This window comes from Drosophila rhopaloa, unplaced genomic scaffold (genome assembly GCF_018152115.1).
Source record: "Drosophila rhopaloa isolate 14029-0021.01 unplaced genomic scaffold, ASM1815211v1 contig_155, whole genome shotgun sequence".
Classification (NCBI taxonomy): domain Eukaryota; kingdom Metazoa; phylum Arthropoda; class Insecta; order Diptera; family Drosophilidae; genus Drosophila; species Drosophila rhopaloa.
The window spans coordinates 2560039-2586207 of NW_025335034.1; the positions used below are offsets into that span (position 1 = coordinate 2560039).

A 26169-nucleotide genomic window follows, 5' to 3' on the forward strand; every position below is an offset into this window, starting at 1 on the left:
ACGCTAGAGACAAGCGTATAATAAATTCATCAAGACAGCAGGCAGTCAGTCGCTCCGATCGGACCCGATAGTCACGGTCCGGCTTTCCACGCTGCGCTGCAGTTCATCGGTTGTCGAGGGGTCAGAGTGAAACGTAATTGGCCCGCGGCACTTAATTTGATTGAGGAGAGGAGAGGAGGTGGGAGTTGGGAGTTGGAGCTCCAACTCCGCCGCTGCCCTCCAGCCATCGCAACCTGTGCCCACATCTCCGGTCCCGGGTCCCAGGCTCGGTTGGTTTTCTTGGCGGGGGCGAACTTCGATGTCAACACAGAGTGAAAGTGAAAAATTCACCAGCAAAGGAAAAACCAAAACAAGCACAAGAGCTTTTCTTTTATGCAATTGTTCGGTGGCGAAAAGGTTCCCAGCCAAATGGCCGCAGAATTGTGTATTCTGCCTTATTGAGTTGGAGTCGAACGCGGAGACAAAGGCCAAATAAATCGCCTGGGCTTTGGGGAAACGTTCGTGCCGATCTTGGCCAAGTTCGTTGCTATAGTTATTCGCCTCTGCACTGGCGGAAAAATACTTATTTAACCTTGAATAAAATATAATGCTTATGCTTTAAAAAGGTGTACTCACTATAGGTTTTTTTTTTATATATTTAAAATTAATAATCTTATATTTCTAGGAATTAAATTAAATTAAATGTATTGAATGAAAAAAATTATAAACTTTGATGGTATTAGTCTAACAATAAGGTTGCAAATCTTAAAATAATACATTATCTAACAGTTTAATTTTAAATGAATAGCGACTACATGGTCCTATAAATTAGCGTCGGATTGGAAGGTTGTAGCGGCGAAGACGAGAACTGCTGGAAACTCGCGTAAGGGGTCTTGCGAGATGATTTGGATGTACTGATTGCCTGTTGTAGTACTTTGTTGTGATTTTTGCTATCTCTCATTTGGCACTAAATGCAAGAACTTGTTTTGGCTTTTCTCGGTGTAAGCCCCACGATTGGCTTCGATCACTAAGCGTTCGGTTGTTTGCTCGCTGTTAACATAAAATGCCAATTACTGCAAATTGCGGGCTGCTGCAACTGGCGCTGCCACCGACAGTTGGCCCAGTGTTTTCGGCCTATTAGCAGTGGATAGCCCATCGAAAGTCGGATTGCGTGTGAGCCAAACGTGAATTATCATAAATTATCGCCGGCGGATTATGCAGCGGCAAGTGCTTTTGCATTTTTGTGTTCACATTCGCAGAGTGCACTGTTTGTCCTCCGGCTGGCTATGTAGAACACGCCGAAACTTATGCAGAGATATGCACTTTCCCGCTAGAAAAGAAAAACACTTTTCGTGTCTGACTATCCGCGGCGTGTTTCGGAGCGATAAAATTGCAAATCCCATCATTAGATGTTCGTCAGCGCGGCTTTTTAATTAATATTTCATAAATGAGAAGCTCCGAACATAAATTATGCATGAGTCGCCGTGGAGGTGTTGCTCCGTTTGTTGTTTCAGTTGCTACACTCTGCGAAATTTTCTGGCCAAACTTTCACCTTTCTCCAAACAGCCTGAAAGTATGCATTAATTTGGCTTTGTTGCCTGGCTTAAAATATACTTTAATATCGCACAATAAACTTAAACTTCAAGCTGAAAGTCTGTTTCCAGACCTTTTTATCTCTCCAAATATATAATAACAAAAACGGTTGCCTACGTGACAGGCAAATAAAATTATATCAAATCGCACCTCCCGCAAGTAAACAAATACCGTTTTTTTTCTATGGAGCCAAATTTAAAAATGCAATTAAGCATTATTTGCATTTGGGTGTGTTTACTTAGCACTTCCAGACAACAGCATAAAATCCGTTCTGATTGAGTTCGTTCAACTTTTCTTTATGTCAATTGCTATGGGATATAAAATAAGGACGTAACAACAATTTAACTGTAACGTTTATTCACTTGGGCTGAAGCTAAATAATTTAACAGCTTTTTGTAAAAAATTCTTCTTACAGACTGCAAAAATTTCTAAAAATTTAAACAAAATTGTAAATTATTTATTTTTATAGGCAAAGCTGTAACTTTTTTTATTTTAATGTTAATCATAGCTTTATGAAATTGTTAATTTAAGTTTTAAAAAAATAACAAAACAAATTGGATTTGGTGGAAATTGCCGTCTTAATGTATCCTTTATGGTACGCTAATTTTATGCTTTCCTCTCTCAAATCAGTGAGCCAGGGTGTATGCGATTATTCCAATTCGAAGCAGGATAATTCGTGGCTGCCACTTTCATTAACTTTTCTGCTGCTGGCGACACATCTCGCTGTGATTCTATAATTTTCCATCCAATCAGCACTCATTTCGGTTTCGATGCGCTTGTCTAATAAATATGTATGCCCAAATCTTCGCGTGTGCAATCGAAAGCCTACGAAGGAGGAGATCTCGGCTCTCGCCGATGAAAGTGGGCGTTCGGAGGAGGTTGAAAATATCATTAAGCCGGGCCACCGGTATAAAGACTGGAATAATTACCCAGATCTGCTAATTACGGCAATGAGCAATGAAATTGGCCCCCTATAGCCAGGCTGTAGATTGCACTAAATCTGCAGCCAAGCTTTGCTTTAGTGGCTCGCAGGCAGTTTGCAGCTCCCGACTGCACTCATCATGCATACTACGCTCTGAATAGCCAACATTTATAGCTATTGTTGCACTGGGAAAAAGTATAGTCCGAAAACGGCAAAATTTTCGAAAAAACCGTCAAAATTTCACAGTAAGCGTTATACTTCAAAGAGAGTTATTGTTAAAGGCATCATAAATCGACAAATTTGTATAGCTTCAGGGAGAAATGGGTTCGAAGAAAAAAATCTTTTTTAATCAATATGACGTGTTTATGTTGCTTAAGCCAATAAATATTATTTTATTATATTATTTTAAACAAAATATATCCAGTTTCCGCTCTATAAATATAATATAATCATTATTATCCGAAAGTTTATTTGTTTTATTTTAATATTTTTTATTTTAATTATGCTTTATAATTGTATTTTATTTGACACTTTTTCATGAACTATATATATATATATATATATATATATATATATATTTGAAATAACAAAATAATTAGTCAAGAAAGTAAACATTTTTCCTTAGTGCATTGTTGCTGGCAGCAAGAGCAAAACTGGCTGCAACGGCTGTTTGGCTAATTGTGGCAAGGTGAAGTGTATAAATTTGGCGGACAAACTGGCGCACAAGATCAGTTGGCCAAGAGATTCGCCAGCAGCTGCAGCAAGACGGCATTGAGGGAAATACGAGAGTGAGATCACAAGGATTGGGGATACGCACAGAATGGATTCGCGTCTGGGTCTGCTCATCGCCCTGCTGCTGGCGGCCTTTCAGGCCTGGGCTCTGGAAGCCCCGACGAATTCGAGTTCCCCGGAGAGCGGCCTTCTGCGGACGGTGCGCCATGTGTACGGACAGTGTGCGGATAGCGAGGACGTCTTCTGGTGCTGCAAGATTCAGGGCGTTCGCCTCCTGGGCCGCGCCCTCAAGGTCCAGCAGCTGGGGATCGTGGACGGCGTGAGCCTGGTGCGGCGCGAGTCCTTCGGCCAGGATACACGGAGTGGCCGCTCCAGTCTGGTCGAGGGCCAGCTCAGCAACCGCGACCTGGAGCACATGTCCGGGAAGAGCCTGGACGCCCTGCTGCTGGAGCGCTTCCTCAACTTCGTGCACAGCCACCAGCTACAGGTGAACCTGCCCCGTTTACTGCGCTTCGGGGAGCGGAATGGCCAGGACTGGCTGCAGCACCTGCTCGGCTACTTCCTGCCAGCCGGCGAGAGTGAGGGTCGCAAGAAGAAGGACGACAAGAAGTATCTGGGGCCCTTCATCGCCGCCGTTCTGCTGAAGACGGCCATTCTGAAGATGGCCTACCACTCGATCGCCATCGTGGCGGGCAAGGCGCTGATTGTGGGCAAGATAGCCCTGATCATTAGCGCCATAATTGGGCTGAAGAAACTGGTGGGTCACGACGGCGGCGAGAAGACCACCTACGAGATCGTCAAGCACCCGCAGGTGCAGCAGAGCCACACCTACTCGTCCAGCCACCAGGGCGAGTACGACACGGGCGGCCACGACGGGGGATCCTACCACCGCAGCATCGACGACGAGATGATGATGCAGGACAAGGCCTACCAGGCCTGGATGCCCCAGGTGGCCGCCTCCGCCCCCTCGCCCGCCGCCAAGGGGTCGCGATAAGGGGGCGCGGAGGTCGTTCCGGGGTCAGCAGCTCGACAACCAAAGATCCCATGAACCCCGCTTAGTCCAATCTATATGAAATTGTATTTACACTCGACAGCCCTCCAGTTTAAGTTTAGTTATCGTAGTTATTATGTTACCACAGAGCTATCATTAAAAGAAATGAGTTTCAAGTGCGCAGTCTCCTTTTTTTGGCGGTGTGGTTTCCGTGCTCTTCTTACCTCTGAAACAGTATATACTTTAAATTATTCTATTCCGAAAATATCTGTCAGTTCGGCCGTTGGAATGGTTCCTTTTTCTAAATTTGCTGGCTGAAATATGTTGGAAGTTGAAATAGGTAATTTAAAACGTCAGTATAAATTAATAAAAGTAAAATTCTTTCTCACTGTAATTACTATTTATAATTGGTGTTCAACACAATTAATTCATTTTAAAATGGCATAAAATAATGAGGCAATTATTGATCCAAATATATGTGCCCTTCAGGTTAAAAGGGCAATGCTTTATGGAAAAAAATAATTTCGTTTTATTTTAGTATTTTAGCCAGCATTAACCTCAAGTTTAACAAGTAAATAAACTTTTATGTATATCAAAATGCACGTCGCAAATACAGCATATATAAATATCTAACAAAATTATTATTCATTTACATTTTAAATAAATATGTACAATTAAGAACAAATACTACTTAATAAAATTTTGAAATCATAAAGTTTGTAGTAAATGAATGTTTATGAAATTAAGAAGCTTTAAGTTAAGAAATATGTGAAATTTGTAGGTCAATTTATAAGCAATAACAAAAGGATCATCTTAGTTTAACCAAATGTTTGTTATGTTTATGTATGGATGGGTACAGTGCGTGATGATATGGACACACTTTGAGTCTTATCCTAATGTCTAAAGAAAACCCCGAGTGGGTTTGGTGGCCTCTGGGCGTGGCTGCTGTGGGGCGATCTCCACCTGATGCAGGCGCCGCTTCAGGGGCTCCATCTGGTAGGCCTGGTAGAACTCCATCTGGTTGCCCAGCGGGGGCTCCTCCACCTGCTCCAGCTGCGAGGAGGCGTAGTCGTGGGTGGGCATGCTGCGGTGCCAGCCGCTCTCGTGGCTCGAGTGGACCACCACGTGCTCCGTGCCACCACCGCCGCCACTACCACTGTGTCCAGTCGAACCCTTTTTTAGACTGCCCTGCGGAGAGAAGCGTAGCGCCAACAATTTGGAAAGAACTGTTCTAGGGACAGAGTCTACTCACCAGCAGCGAGATGACCAAGGCGATCTTGGCCATAATGAAGGCGGAGCCGGCGATGAGGATGACCTTGCCCAGGAACATTTGGGCCAGGGTGGCCACCATGATCATGCCGCCCATCATAGCCATGTGCTTGTCTTTGTCCTTCTTTTTGCGACCTGTTTTTTTGGAGCAGTTTTTATTTTTCTTTTTTTTATACTTGTCTTTCTTCTTTTTTTTCTTAGATTTTTTATTTTTCTTCTTAGACTTCTTCTTCTTAGGCTTTTTCTTTTTCTTTTTCTTAGACTTTTTCTTTTTCTTAGACTTTTTCTTTTTTTTCTGCTTATCCTTATCTTTATCATAGGCTGAGGCATGCACTTCAAAACTACCAAATCCTCCTATCAACTTATCGACTTTATCATCTACGCTCGCATAAGTACCTTGATCGAGGCCCAGTTCGCTGCCAAAGTCATCGATGGCATTCGAAATGGTCAACTGCCGTGGTAGCTGAATTCGTAGAGCTCTTCCCTGGACCAACTCCAGCAATTTTCCGGGTAAGCCAGCATCCATCCGCCTCCTTTCTTGACTGTTAAATCCGGCCTGTGGTTCAATGCTTAGATAATCGCTGATCTGCCAGGTGCTGTTATCCTTAGTGGCACCATCCAGCAATCTCTCGCTTTCGGAGCCCAAACACTCCCACACCTCCAAGCCACCCAGGCAATGGGCTATAATCCTTCCCAGACTCCGCGGACTCCACTGGGAAGTGGGCATTTGACCAGAAGTTTCATTTCCTTTATGACTTAAAGCCAGGACCGAACTGCTGAGAATTACGCACTGCAGCAATAGCACACGCCACATATTCCAAACTTAACAAACTTCACTATAATGAAACCGCTTTAAGCGCCTCTTGAACCACAAATAACCCAGGCAGTTGCTCGGCTGTGTTACTTATAATGCCTTGATATTTTCCGGGGGTAGCAATTAACGCGCTTGTCAAAGCACGACACTGCTCTCTTGATAGGAATCAAATAGAAATGTTTTCAGAAGTTTGCTTGCTGAACCCTGACCTAACGAAAACTGAAACCAAATTTTTCGGCTAAGTTAACTTTCATTTTGGAAAGCACTCACTAAGTTTGACTAATTACAGCTTACATACACTATAAAAAAATGATTGAACCAAGATGATTCCAAAAATGGATACCTTAAATTCATTTGGTGACATAAATATTAATAAAGGGTAAGCAAAATTCGGTTCAATTGATCAATTTATATATTTTAGACATTTTTCATTTTTGTTTTTAGAACACAAGGTGATTTAAATTACTACATGTCCACTTAAGAGCACATCATTCTATTATAAACAGGTAAAAAGGTTCAAAGCCTATTGAAATTTGCCTATATATGATCTTATGCTAAAGATATGTACAAAGTTGTAATATGAAAAACATTTGTATTCAACCAAAAACATTTTTGAACTGCTCAGTGAAAGTATGGATTTGCCTAAAATCAGATGTCTAATGTGGAGTATTCATGTAGACTAATACAAACAAATGTAATATGTTGACAAGAGTATTTATTTATAAATATGCATTTCCTTATATGATATTAATAGCTAAATTACATTTACTATATTTTTTATCTAAGGACCATGTGTTACTCTAATACAATTTCATATCTCCAAGAAAATAATTCCACCAGGTATACATACAAATGCAATTTTTTGTGGAGTGTAAGTTATGGCCTATAGCGATCTCACGTCCAACGCCTGCCATCCCTGCACTCCTTGGGTATCCTGGAAGTTTCTCAGCAGAAGCTCTCCCTCCTGCTGCACACTGGCTGCCAATAGTTTGTTACTGGGCCTGCGCTGGTTCTCAAAGTCGTAGAAGCGGTCTTGGGTGGTTGGTTTGGGGTTGGATGGTGGTGCCTGTACCGGCGTTTCTGCTCCTCGTGGCTGCTCGAATCTCACCTTCCGCTCACTGCGACGGTAGGGCGATGTCTCATGCACATCATACTGGTGGTGCAGCTCATCCTGGCCCTGTCCAAATACCGTGGTTTTTCCAGGAAAATGGCCCACTGGTCGGTGGCCGTGAAAGCCGCCACCGAAACCAAAATTGGAGCCAAAGTTGCTAAAACTACCGCCTCCAAAACCACCACCCAAACCACCAAGACCTCCCAATCCGCCCAGTGAGCCCATGATTCCACCCAGGCCCAAAAAGCTGCTCACATATATCGCCAACTTGACCAAAAACAGAGACTTTTTGAGAAGCAGACAAATACCAGCAAATAGCAGGGGAACAAGAGCAACCAGATTAAACTTGAGGCCCAAAAGAAAGGGCAGTAAATATTGCTTGGCCAGAAGACGACCTGAAAATATGTATCAAATTAATTAAAAAAAAAATAATTAAATAACCTAAACTAAAACTGTTCAAAAAATTAATCTTTAACTTTGATTCACTGTTTTTAATGTACTGTAATAGTTTTGATTGTTAAGTTCTTATACTTAGAGAAACATTGCCAAAGTTTAGTTTTAGTTTTTTGTGAAAAGTATTCCGAAAAATTAGTAGAAGGATACTCTTTGTTTGAAATAAATATTCACAAGTAAAGTTATTTGAATTATAAATAAGATATGGAACATAAGATTAAATATTTACCCTGCTCACTTATTTGGCAACAACTAAAGATTTTAAAGGCTTCTTGCCTCTTTAAAATTCTTGGATAAATCACGATTTTAGTTAATCCTTACCTGTTGTGGGTTCCTCGTATCCAAATTGGCGCTCCCCCTGCCCCGCTCCTTCAAGGACGAACTCAGCCACACTGTTCGCGTCCGCAGTGGGACCAATTTTGAACATTAGACCAGGATAAAGGCCATCCATGTGCCACTCGAGACTTCGTTGACCCATCACGGCACCAGCGTTCTCCAGGATCCCGCGAAAGTCCACCGGATCTGTATCCAGAACATTTGCCAGAGATCTAACTGCGGGTGTTTCACTTTTCACTGTCACCAAATCGTCCACGAATCTGATGTTATCGCTTTCATCCAACCTCTGGATGAAGTTCAGGGCGGACCGTCCCACACATTCACTTAGCTTCGGCTTCTGCGATCCACGCACACACTGCTTGAACTCCGAACTCATGCCGGAAAAGTCACTGGCAATCACTTGCTGGAAAATGACCAGGACCAAAATCACATCCAGTCGCGACATCTTGGTCAAGTGTTTAGATCTCAACTGAGCCCGCTGGCCAACTGACCCTTGGGTTTTATATCCGCCACATCTTGTTATACAATAATCAACAGGTCTTTTGGCCAAATCTGCTCCCATTCAGTTAACGCGCTGCTTTTTGCACATGGCCCAATAACGGAAATTGTTTTACATCAACGCCAAGTGGCGGCTCTTCGTCTTCGTCTGCTTCTTATTTAAGCCGGCATGGTCATGGTCAGTGCACACGACCCAAAGCCGCGGCGACTGGTGGCCAATTTTTCGCACATCTCGACCATTATGCAAGGGGTTATTGTTATTCCACAGAAATTATGAAATACTCGCAGGCGCCACAATTCGGACCCCTTTGGAAAATCCACAATTACCATTGCTAATGCCAGTCCATTAAATAAACGGAGACGCTTAGGGAATTGCCAGAAATGTTCCATCGTTTACACAGAAAAACTTGAAAATTGCTGCAAGTCAATTAAGTAAACAAACAAGCGGAAAAGGGGGCTCAGAGTTATTTTATCGGGGGAACACCTTCGCTTACAAGCCAGCTGAACAAATTTAAAACAAGCAAATCAAGGCAAGAAACATGTTTGGTCAATATATTATTTAAAATAATACAATTTTGTCTAAGAATTTACAAAATAATTACGTACTCTTTTCAAATTGAAAATGATTTATTTATTAGGTTGAGCTTAAAATATTACTTCTACTTTTCTAAGTGCAATAGTGGAACCAATTGATCTCGTTATAATCTCGTAAATATATAATTTAATGTTACACAAGTTTGACTTTTATAAAGGCCTCTTATTATAAAGAAGGTCAATATTTTTATTGTATATTCGTTTTTAAAATAGCACTTTAATCAATATGTGTGCCTTTGCTGAAGAGTATAAATAGTTTGTTGAATAATCCTCAGAAGCTCTAGAGAGAAACCTTTGCCAACTTTTAGGCAGTTTAAGTAAAAGCTAAAACTCTGACTTGGTGATGCCAGCACGTCAAGAGATTTGACTGAAATAACAAAAACGAAAAGGTATACTCGCGGTCCTAACAGTTGGGGAAATTTGAATACCCCCTAAGAAAGTGTCTGACATTTTAACACCCCAGGACCTTTGGCAAACTCGGTTTCACTGGGAAATATGAGCAGACAAGCGGCTAGATAAAGTTTTTGGAAACTCAGACTCCACCCAAATCATACCCACCATCTAGACAATTTTCAAAGAATTTTGGCCTTGGATTTAGGGATTAATCTTTGCGGTTGTCGCCGAAAACTTTTGTAATTTCGTAAAAGATTTGTTTCGCTTCATTGGGAGGTGGCGAGCAATGGCCGACAGCTAATAAATTTCCAATTGCAAAGCGCATAGACAAAAAAGAAATTGTATTAATAAACACTTTCACCGCCAATACTTGAAATTCACGGCCAGTTGCCTGCAGTTGTTTACAAACAGTTAACAACGAAAAAAAGACACACGAGGCGGATGGCAGACCTTTTGGCCATTTTGAGCGTTTTGTCGGCTTTGGCCATTTATATGCCAAATGCCGAATGCCGAATGCCGATGCCGTCGGGCCATAAATTGCAGCTGCGGGGCGTGCTCCCAGTCTGGAACTGGAGTCCACGTTCCCAGCCACACATCACACACCACACACTCTACACACCCAATTTGTTTGGGGCGTACGTGTTGCACTGCGAATGCAAAAAAAAGCAGGTCGCAACTTTCATTAGATTTTCCCGAGATGTGAGCAAGTTTCTGGAGCGACATCGGATACACTAAAGTGTATGTAACTGGCTGCATACTGCAGTATGTGCAACCGATGAGTGACCGAGGCCGAGAAGTGGAGAAGCTCCACGCCTGGCTGGCTCAAGTGAAATCCGGCGATCTTGGTCCGTGATTTTGTGTGTCGCCCATGCAATTGATATCGCTGGCCTCGTTCGCCTTGGCCGGTGAAAGAGTGAAAGCATTTCGCGGCGTATGAGTGATATTCCATTGAAACACTTAAAACATCGGTTCGAGATAAATGCGGCATTTCTTTTATTGATTTGTGTGGGGGGGCTTGGCCAAGGGGACTGTTTCCTGCGCCTAGCGGCAGTTCAGAGTTAGTCAGTTCAGTTTAATAGTTTAGTTTAAGAGTCGAGTTAAGTTAAGCGTAGAGTTTTAAGGCAGTAGCCAACAGTAAAGCTCTGAGTATTAATATTAATACAAAAGTGGCAGTCATTTTAAGATTAGGATTAAACGACGCCAGGTCAGCACCCTCGGCTGCAGCCCCAGCTGATTATTTCTTAGACCTATTTGCTGTGGTTTCTGGGTTTTACATTTTGTTTAGTTGTGTTTTTTCTTTCTATTTCTCTTGATGGCGCCTTATGTGTGTAAGCCTGGCATGAACTATGCTATACAAATAAATTAAATAAATAGAATAAATTAGACGGCCCTCCGAGTATTGCACTGATGGTTGCCTCAGCATTCAGAATTTTTGGCAAATCGAGTAGCTTATTGCTTATACGCCGCGTAGGCCAGCTGCTGGGCCTGTGAGTCGTCCACGGGCAGCGAGCGTCCGTAGCTGTGCTCGTGCTCGTAGTGCGGGTGCGCCACCACCTCGTAGTTCTCCTTCTTGGACTCCAGCAGCTTCTTCAGCCCGATGATGCCGGAGAGCAGCAGGGCGATCTTGCCGATGACCAGGGCCTTGAAGGAGATCAGGGCCAGGAAGCCGATGGCCAGGGGCAGCAGGGCGGCCATCTTCAGCTTGAAGAGCATCAGCAGGGGCATCAGGTACTTCTTCTTCTCCTTCTTCTTGCCACGAGCTGCGGGTGGTGAGACAGGGAGATTTGCATTACTTTCGCTGGACCAAGCCGACCGCTCATTAGCAACTGGAGCACAGATAATTAGCCAGCGAACAGGATCGACCGCTTTCTATGTGGCTGCGTTTAGAAATCGGAAATTGCAGTCGCCGCGCTGCGCACAAAAAGAAAGTAAGCCTCGCTAACTGGCTGACTAAAGTGCAATTAATAGCCAACTATCTGCCGGATAACCAGCTGCCAATGCACCGCTATGTGGCTATATAGCCACATGGCTAGATGGCTACTTGGCTGCTTGGCCGGTAGAATCCCAGGATGACCTCGATATGCGGCGAGTTAACAGTGAAAACAGGATTTGTAGAAGTGCCATCTGCCCGAACTGGTCGCCTGCATTACTAACCCAAATTGGCAACGACTTGGCCAGACCAGAACGGCAGTTCAAGTGGGACCCGGTGGCCAGATAGATACTCACATTCCTCGAGGGCGCGCTGCATGTCCTGGATGGAGTCCTTGGGCACCTTGAACTGCAGCGTGTGGGTGCCGAAGAAGCGGGCCACCCGCTCCACCAACAGGGAGTCCACCTCGGCCTCCCTGGCCTCCACCTCCTCGGGCAGCTGCATGTCGTTCAGGGAGCGGCCCACCGGGATCTCATCGGTTTTCACCAGGGCAATGCCCTCGGTGAGCCGCACATCGCCGTTCTCGGTGTCGAAGTAGTGCAGGGCTCGCTCCTTTGGGGGGTTGACAATATTAGGTTCGGTTTTCGTTACTTTTCCCTGCCCCTCTTTACCTTCATGCACAGGACCATCGAGCGCTCGCCGCAGTCCTTGACCATCTTCAAGGCGCTGGTCAGCAGGCTGTCCGCTTCCGAGGCAGCCGCCGCCGTGGAGGCGATCAGCGCAAACAGGCACACAAACTTAAACATGATGCTCTGGGTTGGATAATTCCTTTTCGTATTCCGCACAAACACTTGACACTGGCTCGCAGATTCGATATCCTGCCACTTCCTGCCGATTCGGGGATGTGTGTGTTCACTTGATTGAGTGCACTGCGCTCGATTGGCGTGTTCGATCTGTCGGTCAGAAGGCAACCGGTAAACTGTGGCTAGAAGACGCACGCGGATCGAGTTTTATTCCCGGCCAGCAGAGCAGCGGCAGCGCTGGCCAGCAGCGACGACAACGACAACGGCAACGACAACGGCAACGTTGTTGTCGCTTTAGCGCTCTGCAAGTGGTCCGAGCCCCTGGCCCCTGGACCCCCCTCCCCCTTGGCTGACAACATCGGCACACAGTAGCCGAGCTTAGAATTTAAATAAACAACCCGACGAACCTGGCCAGGTTGTTGTGCAGCCGAAGTCCAAGTCGGAGTCGAAGTGGCCATCGAAGGCGCAGCAGAGACACCTGGACAGGTGCGTCGCAGTCGCCGAGCTTGGTAGTTGTTGTTTGTCAACACACTTCGGCGGCAGTTAGCTGTTTGCCTGCCACAGGGAGGAGGCCAATTGTGTTGGGTCAATAAATTGATCGGCCAGATTTTAAATATTGAATTTACTCGGATTAAGTCTGTAAAGTTGAATTCGAGGGAAACTGGCACTTGGGCCACTAGGCAAGAAAGTGCCTCTGATAAAGTGATTAATACGACATTAATAAATCCTTCATGACAATCCAAAAAGACACAATTTAAGTATCGAATTTAATTGCACTAAGAACGTATGCCTTAAATTGAGAGAAACTTTCAGTTGGGCCGTGATAGCAAATCCAGTGTTTGAATTATTAGCTCCCTCTGGCATAGTGATAAATACGATGCGTATAAATCCCTGATGATAAATGAACAACTTAAATATCAAATTGAATTAGAAAAGAGCCTTTTAATATAAATTGAAGGAAAGCTGCATTTGAAAAATTTATAAATACGACATTAATAAATCATTCGTGATATAATCTTACAGGATGACACTAAATAAATAAGCCAGCTTTTAAATATCAAATTTATTTGTATTAGCCACCTAAGCTTTAAATTGAGGCACTTGACAAGAAAGTGAAAAGAAATTAAATAAATAGAAACAACAACCTACGGTATATTTAAAATTAAATTACAAAATTAGTATTTTTCTATGTTTTTTAAAATCGTATTTATATTTTGAAATTGCTGTCAAGGCGACCAATTATAATTACTATTTTCTTTAATTGAAGCCAACTATGGCAGTTTCATAGCATTTTAATAATTTGTATAGCTTAACATATTATTAATTTCATGCCAATTAATTTTTGCAGGTCTGTTAAACTACCTAATTATAGTTCAGTAATATTTAAGTAAGTTGAATGTGAGGAAAAATAATTTAAGATGGAATCATATAATCCTTTTTTGAGTTTTCTTTTGCCTTAAAATTCAAACTGTACAGGATAATTGGCTACTTTAATTTTTTCCGAGAACTATCAGTGTGTAAAGTAATTATGAATTATGTCTGCTAAAGAATGCTTAGAATAATTATAAAGCCTCCTTACATCACGAACGCGGAGCTATGTTCTTTGCAAAACTCAGTAATAATTACAAAGTTAATGAGCTGTAAGTCAGTTAAGGTATTTAAGGCACCTTTGAGGCGCCACCTGATGATGGCACACTTTCGGCTCGGGTGCAGCAGAAAGTGCTGCAGTGGTTTCATTTCAGATTGCAGTTACCCACACACACGCACACTCACTCACACCAGGGCAATGTCGACGGGGGTGGGCGGTGGGTGGTTAATCAAGAGCGCCATTTAAGATGGCCGTCGATGGTCGAAAGCAACCGCCACTCGAATTGGAGTAAAATAGAAAATTAACTAGTTTGCTTGAGCCGCGGCCGCTTGGTGGAAGAAATTTCACTTTAATTTTGCTTTTTATTTATGTGTTTGTTTGTGCCTCCAGCGGGCATCTCGCATAATGTATCTGCAGTTTTGTATGCCAATCCGATCGCCGACAGTTGCACAGAGAGTCTCGCACTCGAGAGTTTCATTGGCATTATGTCGCTTTAATTTGCAGCACTCGAAAATTGCCACACGTCGTAGCGGCTGCTTCTCGTCTCATCGCTCCATCGCTCCATCCATCGTCCATCGTTTGCCGGGTAATTTACGCATTAGACAAGTGCCCCGAAAGAAAGCTGCGCCGCAGATTTGCATGCTGCCCAAAACAACCTCACAGAAAATAAAACACCACACAAAACTCGCATCTAGATGCAAAGCCACTCGACATTTCGTAGACGATTATCCAAAGCGGCAACATGAGCCCAAAATCCGTTGATGGAATATGTAAATGCCCTGCACGTGGACTTGATGGATGTGACTGCCACTGTCACGTTGTGATGTTCGTCTCCTAATGCCCTTTCAAATAAACCATGCCGAGTTTTTAGGGTCGCAAAAGCCATCACTTATTGAAAATGTTTTAAGAAAATTGCAAGTCTTCATAAATAGATAACAACAATTTTAAATAACTGTAATTTATATACAGGTATTTTTTTATATTTTTAAATTTAGCATTTCTGCTAAACTTCCTAAAAAACTAATTAATATCTTGATTTTGTAATTCGTCTCAGATGTTTAATTAAAATGGCAAAGCGCACCTTTTTCTTTAAAATTATTAGACAATGAGTAAACAAATATTGCTTACACTTTCCTAATTTAAATATAATTTTTTTAATTTTAAATTTCCTAATTTTCCTAAATTTAAATATAATTTTTTTAATTTTAAATTTTGTATTGAAAATATTTCCGCAAAAATTAGAACTTTGTAAAACTACGAGTTAATAAATATCTTAGTTTCGTAACACTTTATATCTCAGAAAGAGAATTGTAAGGTCGATGTGTAGTTGGTAAATAAAGGCCAAATACAACATATATGTTAAGTTTGTGCGTGTGCAATGAAAGTGAAAAGTAATATTATTGCTAACATTTTATACAATTTAAACTATGGCACTTCAAACATTATGTGATGCAATATTACAATAATCTGGGATTTTGAGTTATGGTTAAATAGTAAAACTGCACACATGATTTTTGATCCACTTAAGAGAGATTAGTAATTGGATTTTAATTTGATGGCAAAAGCTGGTTAGCTGATTTATTTTCATAAATCTGTTCACTTCACTTCCATATAGTATGTGCTCAATTAATTTGCATGCTATCTCCTGATGCCCCTCCCTCTTGCCCATCTTTTGGCCCGCTGACCCAAATTGGCATGCGAAATATTCGCTCTGGAGATAATGCGAAACTTAAAGCATCGCACATTCGAGGCAAACAATCCCCAGTTTCGGCCCCACCCGCTCAGCCCCAACCCTTTTCAGTGGCATCTCCAAATTTGACACCTTTTCAAAGTTTCACTTTCATTCCGCTTCGCTGGAATGAAATTCCGGGTGGCAGCCCAGCTCCGGCTTTGGGTTTGGCTTACAGCTCCGGCGTTGTTTACATGCCGCTGCCCTGGTGCGCTTGGGTAATTTTCAATTAATGAAAGTCCCAGGCCGATGACGTCAGTAGTGCGCCAGCAAAGGGCACCCACAACTAAATGGCCGAGGGGCCTGGGAATGTCGTCGGCCAGGTTCAATGTTCTACTCTGAGTAGCTCATTATTATTTCGTGCAGTGGCCCAAAAGTGAAATTGTCGCATACCAAAGTAGGCAGCCACAACAATGGTCAGGGGAGAAAAACAGCAAAGAAGCTAGGAAACTGCCGAGGCATATTTTATCTATGAATATTGCATTGGGAATACTTATGCCAACACAAGACTGCACGTGCACAGGTCTGAAACAGCATTGTGGAATCTAGAGCTCTAAAGAAAATTAAGTAAAGGAAAGTACACTTTAATTATAATTTTTTTAGTTTAAAGCTAGAAAAGGTACTTTTTTTCATATTTGTTCCAACATTTCTGATCGAACTGATTGGGTAACCAAACTTCACGTCAAGCATTTTCATTACTACCTGCTCCCAATTAATTTTTAAATACACATCAATTACATTAATCTTCCGATATTCCTTAATTTGAAAACCATGAAGAAGTCACTATTATTTTAACCTCAGCTGTGAGTACCTAAAATATGTATCCGTCTGTAATTGAGTTTGGTAGAAAGCGAAGCAGCTTCGTCTGCCATTTTTGGCACGCACGTAAGCTCGTTTCAATGAAACTGTAATTGTTATCATAAATTCATGTTCAGGGAGCGGCCATGACACATTAAACAAATTCTCTTGTTGTGATTTTCGGGTAGCAGAATTTACTATATTTAATTAACGCTTACTTAAACCTAACACACACATTTAGTTCGTTAAATTAATGATCGATTAGGCGAATTAAACTAGACATTAGTCAGACAGTTCGTGCGGCGCTCGATTCTTTGGTTCACTCTCCACATGTATTTCTCGAATCTCCCATCCTCTCCAGCTCCTCCGTTTCCCAAATGCAAATGCGAGCTCACAGGCTCTTGGCGCTGCCCGCCGACTCCTTGGGCGCCGGCTTCCAGCCACTGTAGGCGGTGTCCAGTTCCCGACCCCAGCCGGAATGGCCGCCCGAGGAGACGACCACCTCGTGGGAGGACTCCTTTCCGCCGCCGCCTCCACTCAGCAGCTTCTTGATGCCGATGATCGAGGCCAGGACCAGGGCCAGCTTGGACACAATCAGCGCCTTTCCGGCCAACATGGCCAGAGCTCCGTAGGCCAGGGGCACAATGGTGCCGCCCAGCAGCAGGGGGATCATGATCATGGCGCCGCTGCCCTTCTTCTCCTTCTTCTTGCGACCCTCTACCGAATTTGCCTCGGAGTCAAATTTCACCTGGGGGATATATAAATTATACAAATTAGTTTCTTGTTACGGTGCTTACAGAATTGAAACTTCAACAAAAGGACACAGCCTTCAAACTTGCTATAATCACCTCATTTTGACCTTCTTAGCTTACGATTATAGATAAATAGTATTTAAATTCGAATTTTACTATATCCCATTTAAAATTAAGTGATTTCCAATTAGTGGTCTCGAGATAAACAATATTATTAACTATCTTCGATTAAAATAAAAAATATTTTAACCCAATCTATCTTGTCCTTTTTTAAATAGTTCCAAAAAGCTTTATCCGAACTCTACCAATAAAAAAAGCCGGAACTTTATTAAGACACGTAATAAGAATATATTAAAAATTATAAGATTTTTCCTTCAGATGATTGTTGCTTGTCCATAATTAAGTGATAGAAACACTTATGGGCTTTATTTTAGAGAATTATTAAACAGTATCCAGTACTAAAATTTTACAGGTTATCTTGATCAGATATTTTTTTCTATGCTTTAAACTCTTAATTTTCTTAGTTATATTAAAAAAAAATATATATTGCTTGCTTAACCTCTGAGTTTCTATATCCACTCACCTGCAGAGTGTGATCCTGTAGGAAGTTGCCCACCCGCTTCAGGATCATGTTGTTCAGCACCTGCTCCTTGGCGTCCACGCTCCTCGGCAAGACGGCTTCGATGTCTTGCTCGCTGATGGGAGCTCTTTTCGGCTCCTCACTCACGTCACCGGAACTGACGAACTGAATGCCCTCCAACAGCGGCAAAGTCTTGGCCGAACGGAAGGCCTTTTCCAAACCGGTTAGCAGCTTGACCTTGAGGCAAACGGACATGTTGTCACCAGTGCACTGCTGGTAGATGCGATAAATCATAGACATGTCCTTCCAGAAGCCCGTGGAACCCATTCCGGGGTTGCTAGTCTGCGGCTTTGGACCCGAACTCAGGCTGTTTAGGCTCTGATGCTGGTAGCTGGCACTGCGGGCACTCGAGAGCCAACAGAAGACGATCATCAGGGCCGCCACATGCCACACGTACTTGATCATGACTGGGCTGGATATTGCTATTCGATGCTGGACGAGAAGAGGATCCTTGGCCGATCCTTGGGGTGAGGCATAAACTGGAGTGAAGACGCCGGGCGCTGCTGTTTGGGTGCTCAACTGAGTGCTGGCCGGTGGATCTTATGCATTTTATACCTGTGGCGGCTAAATCGCATGTCGGCCGGCTGCCTGAAATTGAAAAACACAAAAACACACGCTTTGTCTTAGTCTAAATATCACGGCAATTAGCCAGATGCTGTTGGCCAGTGGAGCTGCGCTTTCGTGATTTCGCTGCGAAAGCCCCCGAAATGCAGTTTCGTTTGCAATTATATTCCCACTTTTTACCTCGTTCTAAGCTATTGAGCTCGTGCGTGACTGCCGTTGGCATTTGCCATTCTTCTCTGTCTTTGCTTTCGACTTAGTAGACCGTAAACATATGCATTTTCGGTTTTTTTCATGTCTTTGGGGCAGATTCACTGTCGTCACCCAATTTGGCCGAAACTTTTCTTTTTCTCCTGCACTTTGACAAATGGCATATTGTGTTGCCTACTTTTTGGTGCTGTTGAAAAAAAAGTGATGCTCTTGTAACGAAAGAGTTAAGACACGAACTCGATCGCACTCGACGAAAGTCGACGAAAGCATAAAACCTTACCATATATGGTTTGGTGAAATGGCCAATAGATGGCGGGTATCACAATTCAAATGTTAGCAAGGTAGCAATGAGGTGTTAAAAGGAAGACATCAAAATAATTACCGGTAGTGTTCAAATATTTGAAAAGTGGTAAATGTTGTAAAAAGGTGTTAACAAGTAAGCTAACATAATTTGTGCTTATCTTTGCCAATAATTACATGGTTATTGTTTACATAAATAATATGAACTCCGTTTATTTTGCAAACAACAATTTTGTTTACACATAAAGACATTTTTAAAATTATTATGAGTGTATAAGAATGTGTATTTAAATGTATGATTTTAGTTTTAAGAAAATACTTCTCAATATTTAATTACTTAAGTTTTTAACGATTGGTTTAAAAAAAAAAAGGATTAAAGATAGTAATTCGAAAGATAATTGCATGCAAAGGAAAGGAAAATTCACATGATCTAAAATATTTAAACATTTTTAAAAGTTAAGCTATAAAATATAAAATATATATAAATTAATTAAAAAAGTCTTAATCGTTTCACCGCAAAAAAAAAAATGTTTTTCTCTTGTTGTTGGACTGTTTTAAGTCTTCCATATAGAAGCATAAATAAATTTACCAAAATATGTTATAGTATTTAATTATGAAATAATTTTATTGGCAAATACATTTTTAAAATATCAAAAGTGTAATAAGCCCATGCTCACCGAAGCTAAGCTTTAATTCGTGTTTACAATAAAAAGTTTTTCGGATAGCAATTGTTTGAACCCGGCTTTAAATTCGAGAATTGTATTTTTATCAGAGTTTGATCTCTTAATTTACCATTTAAATACCAAAATGTCTGGCAATGAGTTAAATCAATAATGTGGAACCGAAATTAAAACCACTGCAGTATACACAACTGCAAGACCGCGTGACAGCGCAACCATAAAAGCAATTAGGCGTTCTTCACCTGCAATGCAAATTGAACTGCTAATCAAAGTCCTCACGCAATGTGCAACATAACCGCTTAGCCGATGCAACGGCCGTTCGATAATTACGAGCGATTGTTGCTAACTGCGCAGCGTAATTTGAATTGACCACTAACACCGCATCAGCAGTAGAAGCGGCAGCAAATCAGGCGTGCCGGGAAAAACGCTCGAGTGACCAAAACTGTTTCACGGCTTGGTGGGGCTCGTGGCCAATTAACTTTCAATTAATCAAAATCAAAGCAATGAAAGCTCGTTAATGCGCTCAGTTCGCTTAATGCCCGGTGAGCATAACTACGCCAACAATTGGTGTAATCATAAATTCAGATGCGTGTTTTGTCTGTCGAATGACGAGTGTGGGAAAAACGTGCTGGAGCGGAAAATGATGGTAGCGGCGGTAATGTCGAGCGCCTAATAATATTATTAGTCGGACCGACTCTCTGGCTCTTCATTTCGTTTATTTTCCATTTGGTTAATTTTTTTTCTGGTTTCTGCTAGTCGTTTTGCTGTCTTTTTGCTGGAAAGCGCAGTGCTGCAAGGCCGACAATCAACTTTGGCTTCGGGACCGCCCCTGGTTGTTGTCTACGTTCTGGTGACCTGCTTTCGGAGCCCAAACTCGTTTTCATTTCGTTGAACATTCTGCACACGCTGCGACGACGCCCTTGCAGGCATCCCCTCCCCACACCCCCTCTCTGCCGTCGCCCAGTTGACAGTGAAATTGGTTCCAAATTGGCCACTCTGCACGATTCTCCTTCGCAGCTTTGTCCCCCTCCACCAGAGGAGTTCCCCTTATGAATTATTGCAAATTTTGTGTGGTTTTTTATCTGGTTTTCAGAATGTGAAATTGGTGGCGATGCAGCTGGTGGTGCAGCACGGTGCACTGTGATGCTGATGCCGCACCAGTTTGGCTGCCGCCAAGGCGCCATTTCTCTAGCGGCACAACCGTTGCTCGCTCCAAATCACTGAGTCGGGCTTTCGTTTTGGTTACTCGATTTGCATATACCACTGTGTTTAGCAGCAGCAATAAACGAAATTTATCAGAATCGAAAATAGGCTGGATAGGAGCCGAAGAACGTTAACAAGTTCAGAAAAAAATTGTTGATTTTGTGGGACATAGCGGCTGAATAACATTTATGCTCGGGTGCGCTGGATATTGTTTAGTGGGTATTTTATTTTAATAGTAATTTAAATGACCGAGTATTTTTAAAACCAGAATCCTTGAAGAAATATTGGTTACAAAATGTTTTTATTAAACATTAAACATAATGAATGATCAAGGTATTCTGATATTTTAAAGTAAAGTTTTGACAATTAAATGAATACCCCTTTTACATAGCCATTAACAATTTCTCTGGCGAGGGCCACTCTCCATCCGAATATTAAAATGAAAACACCCCAAAGCTAAAAAGCAAGCATAATCCCATGTAAATCTCCTAAATGGGTATTTTCTAAATCTCGGCTGACATTTGGTGGCACCAAGCGGTCTCTTTGAGATAATTTCCAACCGAGCGTAGCCTAAAATTTTCGTAATTTCCTTTTGATTAAGTGAGCGGCGTCCGCCACAAGAAGACTGACAGTGGTCAGTCAATGTTTGCTCAAGCTTGGCAGCTGCTCAAATGAGTTGTTAACATTAATGCGCATTAACCTGTCTTTTGTTTTCGCCCGGCCATTCGTTGGGCAGCGGCAGCGGCAACGGCAACGGCCGCGGCCACATTTAGAGCGGCTTGGAAAACGCTTTTTGGTCTTGGCCATGTGCCACAATTTCTAAGACTTTTCACTGCAATCGCGGTTGTTCGGGGCTCGTGGCCTTAGCTGCTGTTTCGGTTTCCTAACTGTTTACTTTCACTGTCGGTGGCTCATGTTGCCGTTGCCAGCGGGGTTTATTGGGATTTCGTTAACCTGTCTTGGCCAGACCCGAGTCATAATTATTTACACCTATTAACGGGCAAATCTTTGAAATTCGCTGGGGCAACTGGGTCGCAAATCAATTTCACTTGAAATGAAATGAAATGAAAGCATTTCGACCCAAGATGGACTTGTCAACGGCCAGTTTTCGTCTTCGTTTTGGAATTATGCATAGAGCTTTCGGTTTTGTCGTTTCGCTTTCACCCCATGGTATGCCATAAATTATAGAGACTTGTCTTGATTTTTCATTGATTTTTTATTTATTAATCTTCCTTGCTGTTGTGTTTTGTGTTTTTTCAACTTTTTTTGTGTATTGTTTTTCATCATTTTTTCTTTAATGACATGCATGTGTGACAGAGAGAGGGGTATTGTAATCTATGGAATTTACATTCTTTTGTGAGTGAGTTTTGTGATCTGTGTCTTGTGAGTTGCCCACATCTGCAGCTTCACGCTTCTTCTTCGTCATCATCATCATCTTACTACTGTTGCCGGAGTTATAGTTGTGAAAGCGCCGTACGACTTTGCTTAAAATATTTAAATTAAAGTAGACGACGTGCTGGCGACTCGAAACTTGCGCCCGCTGGCTAGAGAGCCCTCCAAATGTCACAAACAAGGTATTTTTAAGTTGATAATTAAAAATCTGTTTAGGTCCACAGAGCAGGAGAGCTTGGCACCAATCGGGCCGACAAGCGGTTCGAGTCGCGCGGATGCATAAAGTACGCTTAAGGAGTTAAAATATTGAAAAAAAATATTTTTAACTAATGTTAGGGAGCTAGGCGTGTGCATGTGTGAGTAGTGGGGCTTTTTTTTTGGGAAAGTAGAGCGCTAGAAAGTGACAGATGCAGAGACGGCGGAAAGAGATGGCAGATAGGAGAAATGAGAAAGTTGAAGAGTCGAAGTGGAAGTCGAGTGTCGAGTGAGGAAATAGTGGCTCGAAGGTAGCCGGAAAATGAGTTCAGTTTGGTGTGGCGTATGTGTGTTCGGAGACCTATGGCAAGTGATGGCATGCGAATGACCAAAACTATGACTCAGTTGTAGGCGAGAAATGAAGGATAGAAGACATAGATTGACAGGTGAAGATATAGGATAGAGTAGAGTTAGAGCTAGTGGAGTTAAAGCTAATAGTAGGCATGCTTGTTGCTGGTGTTGTTGTATTGTAAGACTAGAATTGCATGTGAAGAACATAGTTGAACAGGCAGAGTAAAGAGTACAGAGTACAGAGTACAGATATAGATGGTAGAGTTTAGATTTGTACGTTGCTCCGATTGCATGGCAATCGACAGAGTTTTGGTATAGGCAGTATACGGTTTTAGAGATGAAAGCACAGATTCAGAGAGATGGATTGAACAGATGTATATGCAGATTAGATATAGAGGCAGAGAGATGAGAGTGCTTTAGATATAGATGCAGTTGGGGTGATCGAGTGGCTGATGGTTCGGGGAAGTGCTGTGCGAGCTTAGACTTAAGGCTGAGTATTTGCAACTTGTGGGGTAACTCTCGCTGGCCGCTCTTTTTACAAACTTAACTTTAGCTTCATCAGTTTTAACAACTAACATATATGGTTCTGATTATGGTTTCTGTCCGGTTTAACATTATGTTGCGTGTGTGTGTGATTCATTCTTTTTCGTTTTCATTGCTTGGAGAAATAAATAAAATAAATTAAATTAATAAATTAATTAAAACGAACGATAAATAATGTGTGTTCCTCTTCGAGAGTCTCGGGCGAGCTCTTCAGCTCAAGTCGTGTGTGTTCGCGATTCTGATTCTGATTCTGATTCTTCTTCTTGAGTGTGATGGTGGTCCTGTGACTTAGGCCTGGACGGGCTTCTGGGCTCCGTAGGCCAGGTCCTGGGCGTCGATGGAACGGCCCCAGCCGCCGTGGCCACTGCTGCCGTAGGAGGCCGAGGAGGCTCCGGCGTCGGCGCTGTAGCCGCTGCCGTACGAGTCGTGGCTCGTCGAGTGGCTGCTGCTGTGGTGCGGGTGGGCCACCACCTCGTAGGTCACGTGCTTCTCCTGCGACAGCAGCTTCTTCAGGCCGATCACGGCGGACAGCACCAGGGCGATCTTACCAATGAGCAGGGCCTTGCCGGCGATCAGGGCGATGGCGCCCAACAGCAGGGGCAGCAGGGCGGCGGCCTTCAGGGCGACCAGGGCGAGGATGGGTCCCAGGATCTTGGCGGCCTTCTTCTTCTTGCCACGGCTCTCCTCGGGGGCGTTGGGGTCGTTGGAGCCGAACAGGGACTCGGAGGCGTCCTCCAGGGCACGGCCCGTCGAGCTGACGGCCTGCACGATGTCGGCGCCCTTCAGCTCCACCTTGATGGTGTGCGAGTTGAGGAAGCTGCTGATACGGTTCAGGGCCAGGGACTCGAACGACTCGTCGCCGGAGATGGAGCGGGCGGCCTCCTGCTGCGGGGCGTCCGGCGAGCGGACCACGGTCACGCCCTCGGTCAGGGCGAACTGGTCGCGGGCGCCCAGCACCTTGTCCACGAAGTTGAACAGCTTGTACTTGACGCACGAGACGGAGTCCTTGCGCAGACAGTCGCTGTAGATGCTATCCATAATGTCGTTCTCGCCGCCGATGGCGTTGCGGGCGTGGCCGCGCGTCTCCTCGGCGGGAAGGGCGGCGCTCAGGGCGACCAGACACAAGACACCGAAAGTAACTTTATGGCTTGCCATTTTGCGGTTTGTTGTTTTTTTGTTTGTTCTTGCACGGTTTTCGATTGGGGTTCTTTTGGATAGTCCTTTTCGGATCCACACTACACTGTCACGTAGTTCGGCGGCGAACGCACTTTCTCTTGAATGGAAAACTGTATTTTTTGTGTTTTTCGGTCTTGGCTCACTGCTGCTGCCGTGTAGCTGCTCAGACGGTTAAGGATTGAATGATACAATTTTCCACCGCACACGACAATTTATATACGGCGGCAGTGGCAGCGACTTCGGCATCGGCATGCTCATCTGCTGCGAAAGCATTTCTCCGCCCCACCAGCCCCCTGGCCGCCAGCAGCAGTTCCCCCAAACTAGTCGTGCAAGTTTCTCGCTTAAGTCTTTCGTTTGGCCGGCCAACGGTAATGCGCAGTCGGCGTCGCCGTCGACATCGGTAGCGCTGCAGCTACAGCGGCAACGGCAGCAGCTGGAGAAGCATTGTTACTGTAATTTGTAAGCTGTCGCTGCCGCAGCGCTGCTTTCGCCCGAAGTTCATGTAACATTGTCAACAGTCGCAGCCTCCTGCCGGTGGGAAACCAGCGAAATAACCAACAACAACCAACAACTTTTACCCACCGCGGCGGAGAGCGGGCCAAAAAGTGCCGAAAATCGTAGTCGTAATCTTAATTGTCTGGGCTTTAATTGAAAATGAGTTTTTGTAAAAGTAAGTAAAAGCATTTCCCTTTCAAGCTCAGTCGAGCGCTTGGAGCGAGAGGCTCAGGTGAACAGAACGGTGGTTTTGCATATCCGAATGACTATTATTTTGACTATTATTGAATTATAAAGAACATATTTTTAAAAACAAAATATTAACTCTTCACATTTGAAATCAGTTTCCCCAAATACTACAAAACAGAACAATTTTCAATTTCTAAGTTTGTAATTACCTTTTTAGCAATCTTTCGTATAAATTTACCAAAATCTTAAATTAAGGTGGACTTTTAAATACCAGATTTCAGGGATATATACATAGTATAACAATGTTAGTTAGTTAGTTAGAATACAATAATTTAAAATTATATTTGAGGAACAAAATAAACACTATATTTCTTCCTTTGTTGCTTACGAATACTTAAAACATGTTTTTTGCTGAAAACTGTAAACATTTTTGTATTTGCATAGCTTTGTGTGGTTGTAAACAAATTATTTTTCTTCAATTAGAAACTTAAATAAGAAAACGAAGGATAAAGCGAATATTTGTACATAATTTGAAATACATTCTTATTAAATCAACGATACAACCTATTTTAATTTTTCCTAAAACGTAAAATCCCCCATTGTTAGACCATACAAATTCATAATTTGCTACATTGGATATACTGACATTAACACTAGCATTTATCGAGTCATCTCCGACAAGGGCTAGTTAAGATTTTTGCTAAAAAAATAACATGTTTAAATAAAGATGACAATGATAAATTAATATCGCTTATTATTTCTCTGTGTGTGGTCATTAGATATTCCGAACAAAAACCGATCACGTTCTGAGGGCAGAATATCTATGCCAAAACCAAGTCAGCGGCCAGAAACAAATGGCAGTCACAGTGCCAATAATAATAATCATAACCCCATTCAGAAAAGGGAAAGTTGCGGATACATCTGCGAGAAATGTGTGGTATGCGGGGTCTGCCCTTCTTCGCGATGGATGTGCAAATTTTATGCGTTGTCAAGTAAGATGCCGCCAAAA

General features: G+C 42.9%; 6 protein-coding genes across 6 annotated transcripts; 1 reads left to right on the forward strand and 5 right to left on the reverse strand.

Annotated features, from left to right (window-relative positions):
• The first annotated feature begins 3314 nt into the window (after window positions 1–3314).
• Window positions 3315–4220, forward strand: LOC108038437. Its single transcript, XM_017115222.2, has one exon. It carries the CDS (start codon window positions 3315–3317, stop codon window positions 4218–4220), a length of 906 nt encoding a protein of 301 aa, XP_016970711.2.
• Window positions 4221–4984: 764 nt separating this feature from the next.
• On the reverse strand, window positions 4985–6341 carry LOC108048303. Its single transcript, XM_017128854.2, has 3 exons — window positions 5883–6341; window positions 5470–5621; window positions 4985–5405 (listed from the first exon to the last, which is right to left on the reverse strand). The coding sequence occupies exons 1-3, from the start codon at window positions 6298–6300 to the stop codon at window positions 5118–5120; spliced, it is 858 nt and encodes a 285-aa protein (XP_016984343.2). The 5' UTR covers window positions 6301–6341; the 3' UTR covers window positions 4985–5117.
• Window positions 6342–7183: 842 nt separating this feature from the next.
• Window positions 7184–8645, reverse strand: LOC108038771. Its single transcript, XM_017115600.2, has 2 exons — window positions 8186–8645; window positions 7184–7806 (listed from the first exon to the last, which is right to left on the reverse strand). The coding sequence occupies exons 1-2, from the start codon at window positions 8643–8645 to the stop codon at window positions 7184–7186; spliced, it is 1083 nt and encodes a 360-aa protein (XP_016971089.2).
• A 2005-nt stretch (window positions 8646–10650) lies between these two features.
• LOC108038772 lies at window positions 10651–12553 on the reverse strand. The gene is made up of 3 exons (XM_017115601.2): window positions 12227–12553; window positions 11912–12167; window positions 10651–11445 (listed from the first exon to the last, which is right to left on the reverse strand). Exons 1-3 carry the CDS (start codon window positions 12359–12361, stop codon window positions 11135–11137), a joined length of 702 nt encoding a protein of 233 aa, XP_016971090.1. The 5' UTR covers window positions 12362–12553; the 3' UTR covers window positions 10651–11134.
• Window positions 12554–16599: 4046 nt separating this feature from the next.
• LOC108042425 lies at window positions 16600–19139 on the reverse strand. The gene is made up of 2 exons (XM_017120688.2): window positions 17809–19139; window positions 16600–17221 (listed from the first exon to the last, which is right to left on the reverse strand). Exons 1-2 carry the CDS (start codon window positions 18268–18270, stop codon window positions 16865–16867), a joined length of 819 nt encoding a protein of 272 aa, XP_016976177.2. The 5' UTR covers window positions 18271–19139; the 3' UTR covers window positions 16600–16864.
• A 1886-nt stretch (window positions 19140–21025) lies between these two features.
• On the reverse strand, window positions 21026–24667 carry LOC108049150. Its single transcript, XM_017130224.2, has one exon. It carries the CDS (start codon window positions 24453–24455, stop codon window positions 23589–23591), a length of 867 nt encoding a protein of 288 aa, XP_016985713.1. The 5' UTR covers window positions 24456–24667; the 3' UTR covers window positions 21026–23588.
• Between the last annotated feature and the right edge of the window lie 1502 nt (window positions 24668–26169).

Excerpts from the sequence above, each read along its gene's own strand:
- LOC108038437 (XM_017115222.2), top strand. The coding sequence starts at position 3,315 with ATGGATTCGCGTCTGGGTCTGCTCATCGCCCTGCTGCTGGCGGCCTTT.
- LOC108048303 (XM_017128854.2), bottom strand. The coding sequence starts at position 6,300 with ATGTGGCGTGTGCTATTGCTGCAGTGCGTAATTCTCAGCAGTTCGGTC. Across the intron at positions 5,622-5,882 it reads CGAACTGGGCCTCGATCAAG|GTCGCAAAAAGAAGGACAAA; the intron begins GTACTTATGCGA and ends CCAAAAAAACAG. Across the intron at positions 5,406-5,469 it reads CCTTGGTCATCTCGCTGCTG|GGCAGTCTAAAAAAGGGTTC; the intron begins GTGAGTAGACTC and ends TTCTCTCCGCAG.
- LOC108038771 (XM_017115600.2), bottom strand. The coding sequence starts at position 8,645 with ATGTCGCGACTGGATGTGATTTTGGTCCTGGTCATTTTCCAGCAAGTG. Across the intron at positions 7,807-8,185 it reads ATACGAGGAACCCACAACAG|GTCGTCTTCTGGCCAAGCAA; the intron begins GTAAGGATTAAC and ends ACATATTTTCAG.
- LOC108038772 (XM_017115601.2), bottom strand. The coding sequence starts at position 12,361 with ATGTTTAAGTTTGTGTGCCTGTTTGCGCTGATCGCCTCCACGGCGGCG. Across the intron at positions 12,168-12,226 it reads CGATGGTCCTGTGCATGAAG|GAGCGAGCCCTGCACTACTT; the intron begins GTAAAGAGGGGC and ends AACCCCCCAAAG. Across the intron at positions 11,446-11,911 it reads GCAGCGCGCCCTCGAGGAAT|CTCGTGGCAAGAAGAAGGAG; the intron begins GTGAGTATCTAT and ends CACCACCCGCAG.
- LOC108042425 (XM_017120688.2), bottom strand. The coding sequence starts at position 18,270 with ATGATCAAGTACGTGTGGCATGTGGCGGCCCTGATGATCGTCTTCTGT. Across the intron at positions 17,222-17,808 it reads TACAGGATCACACTCTGCAG|GTGAAATTTGACTCCGAGGC; the intron begins GTGAGTGGATAT and ends TATATCCCCCAG.
- LOC108049150 (XM_017130224.2), bottom strand. The coding sequence starts at position 24,455 with ATGGCAAGCCATAAAGTTACTTTCGGTGTCTTGTGTCTGGTCGCCCTG.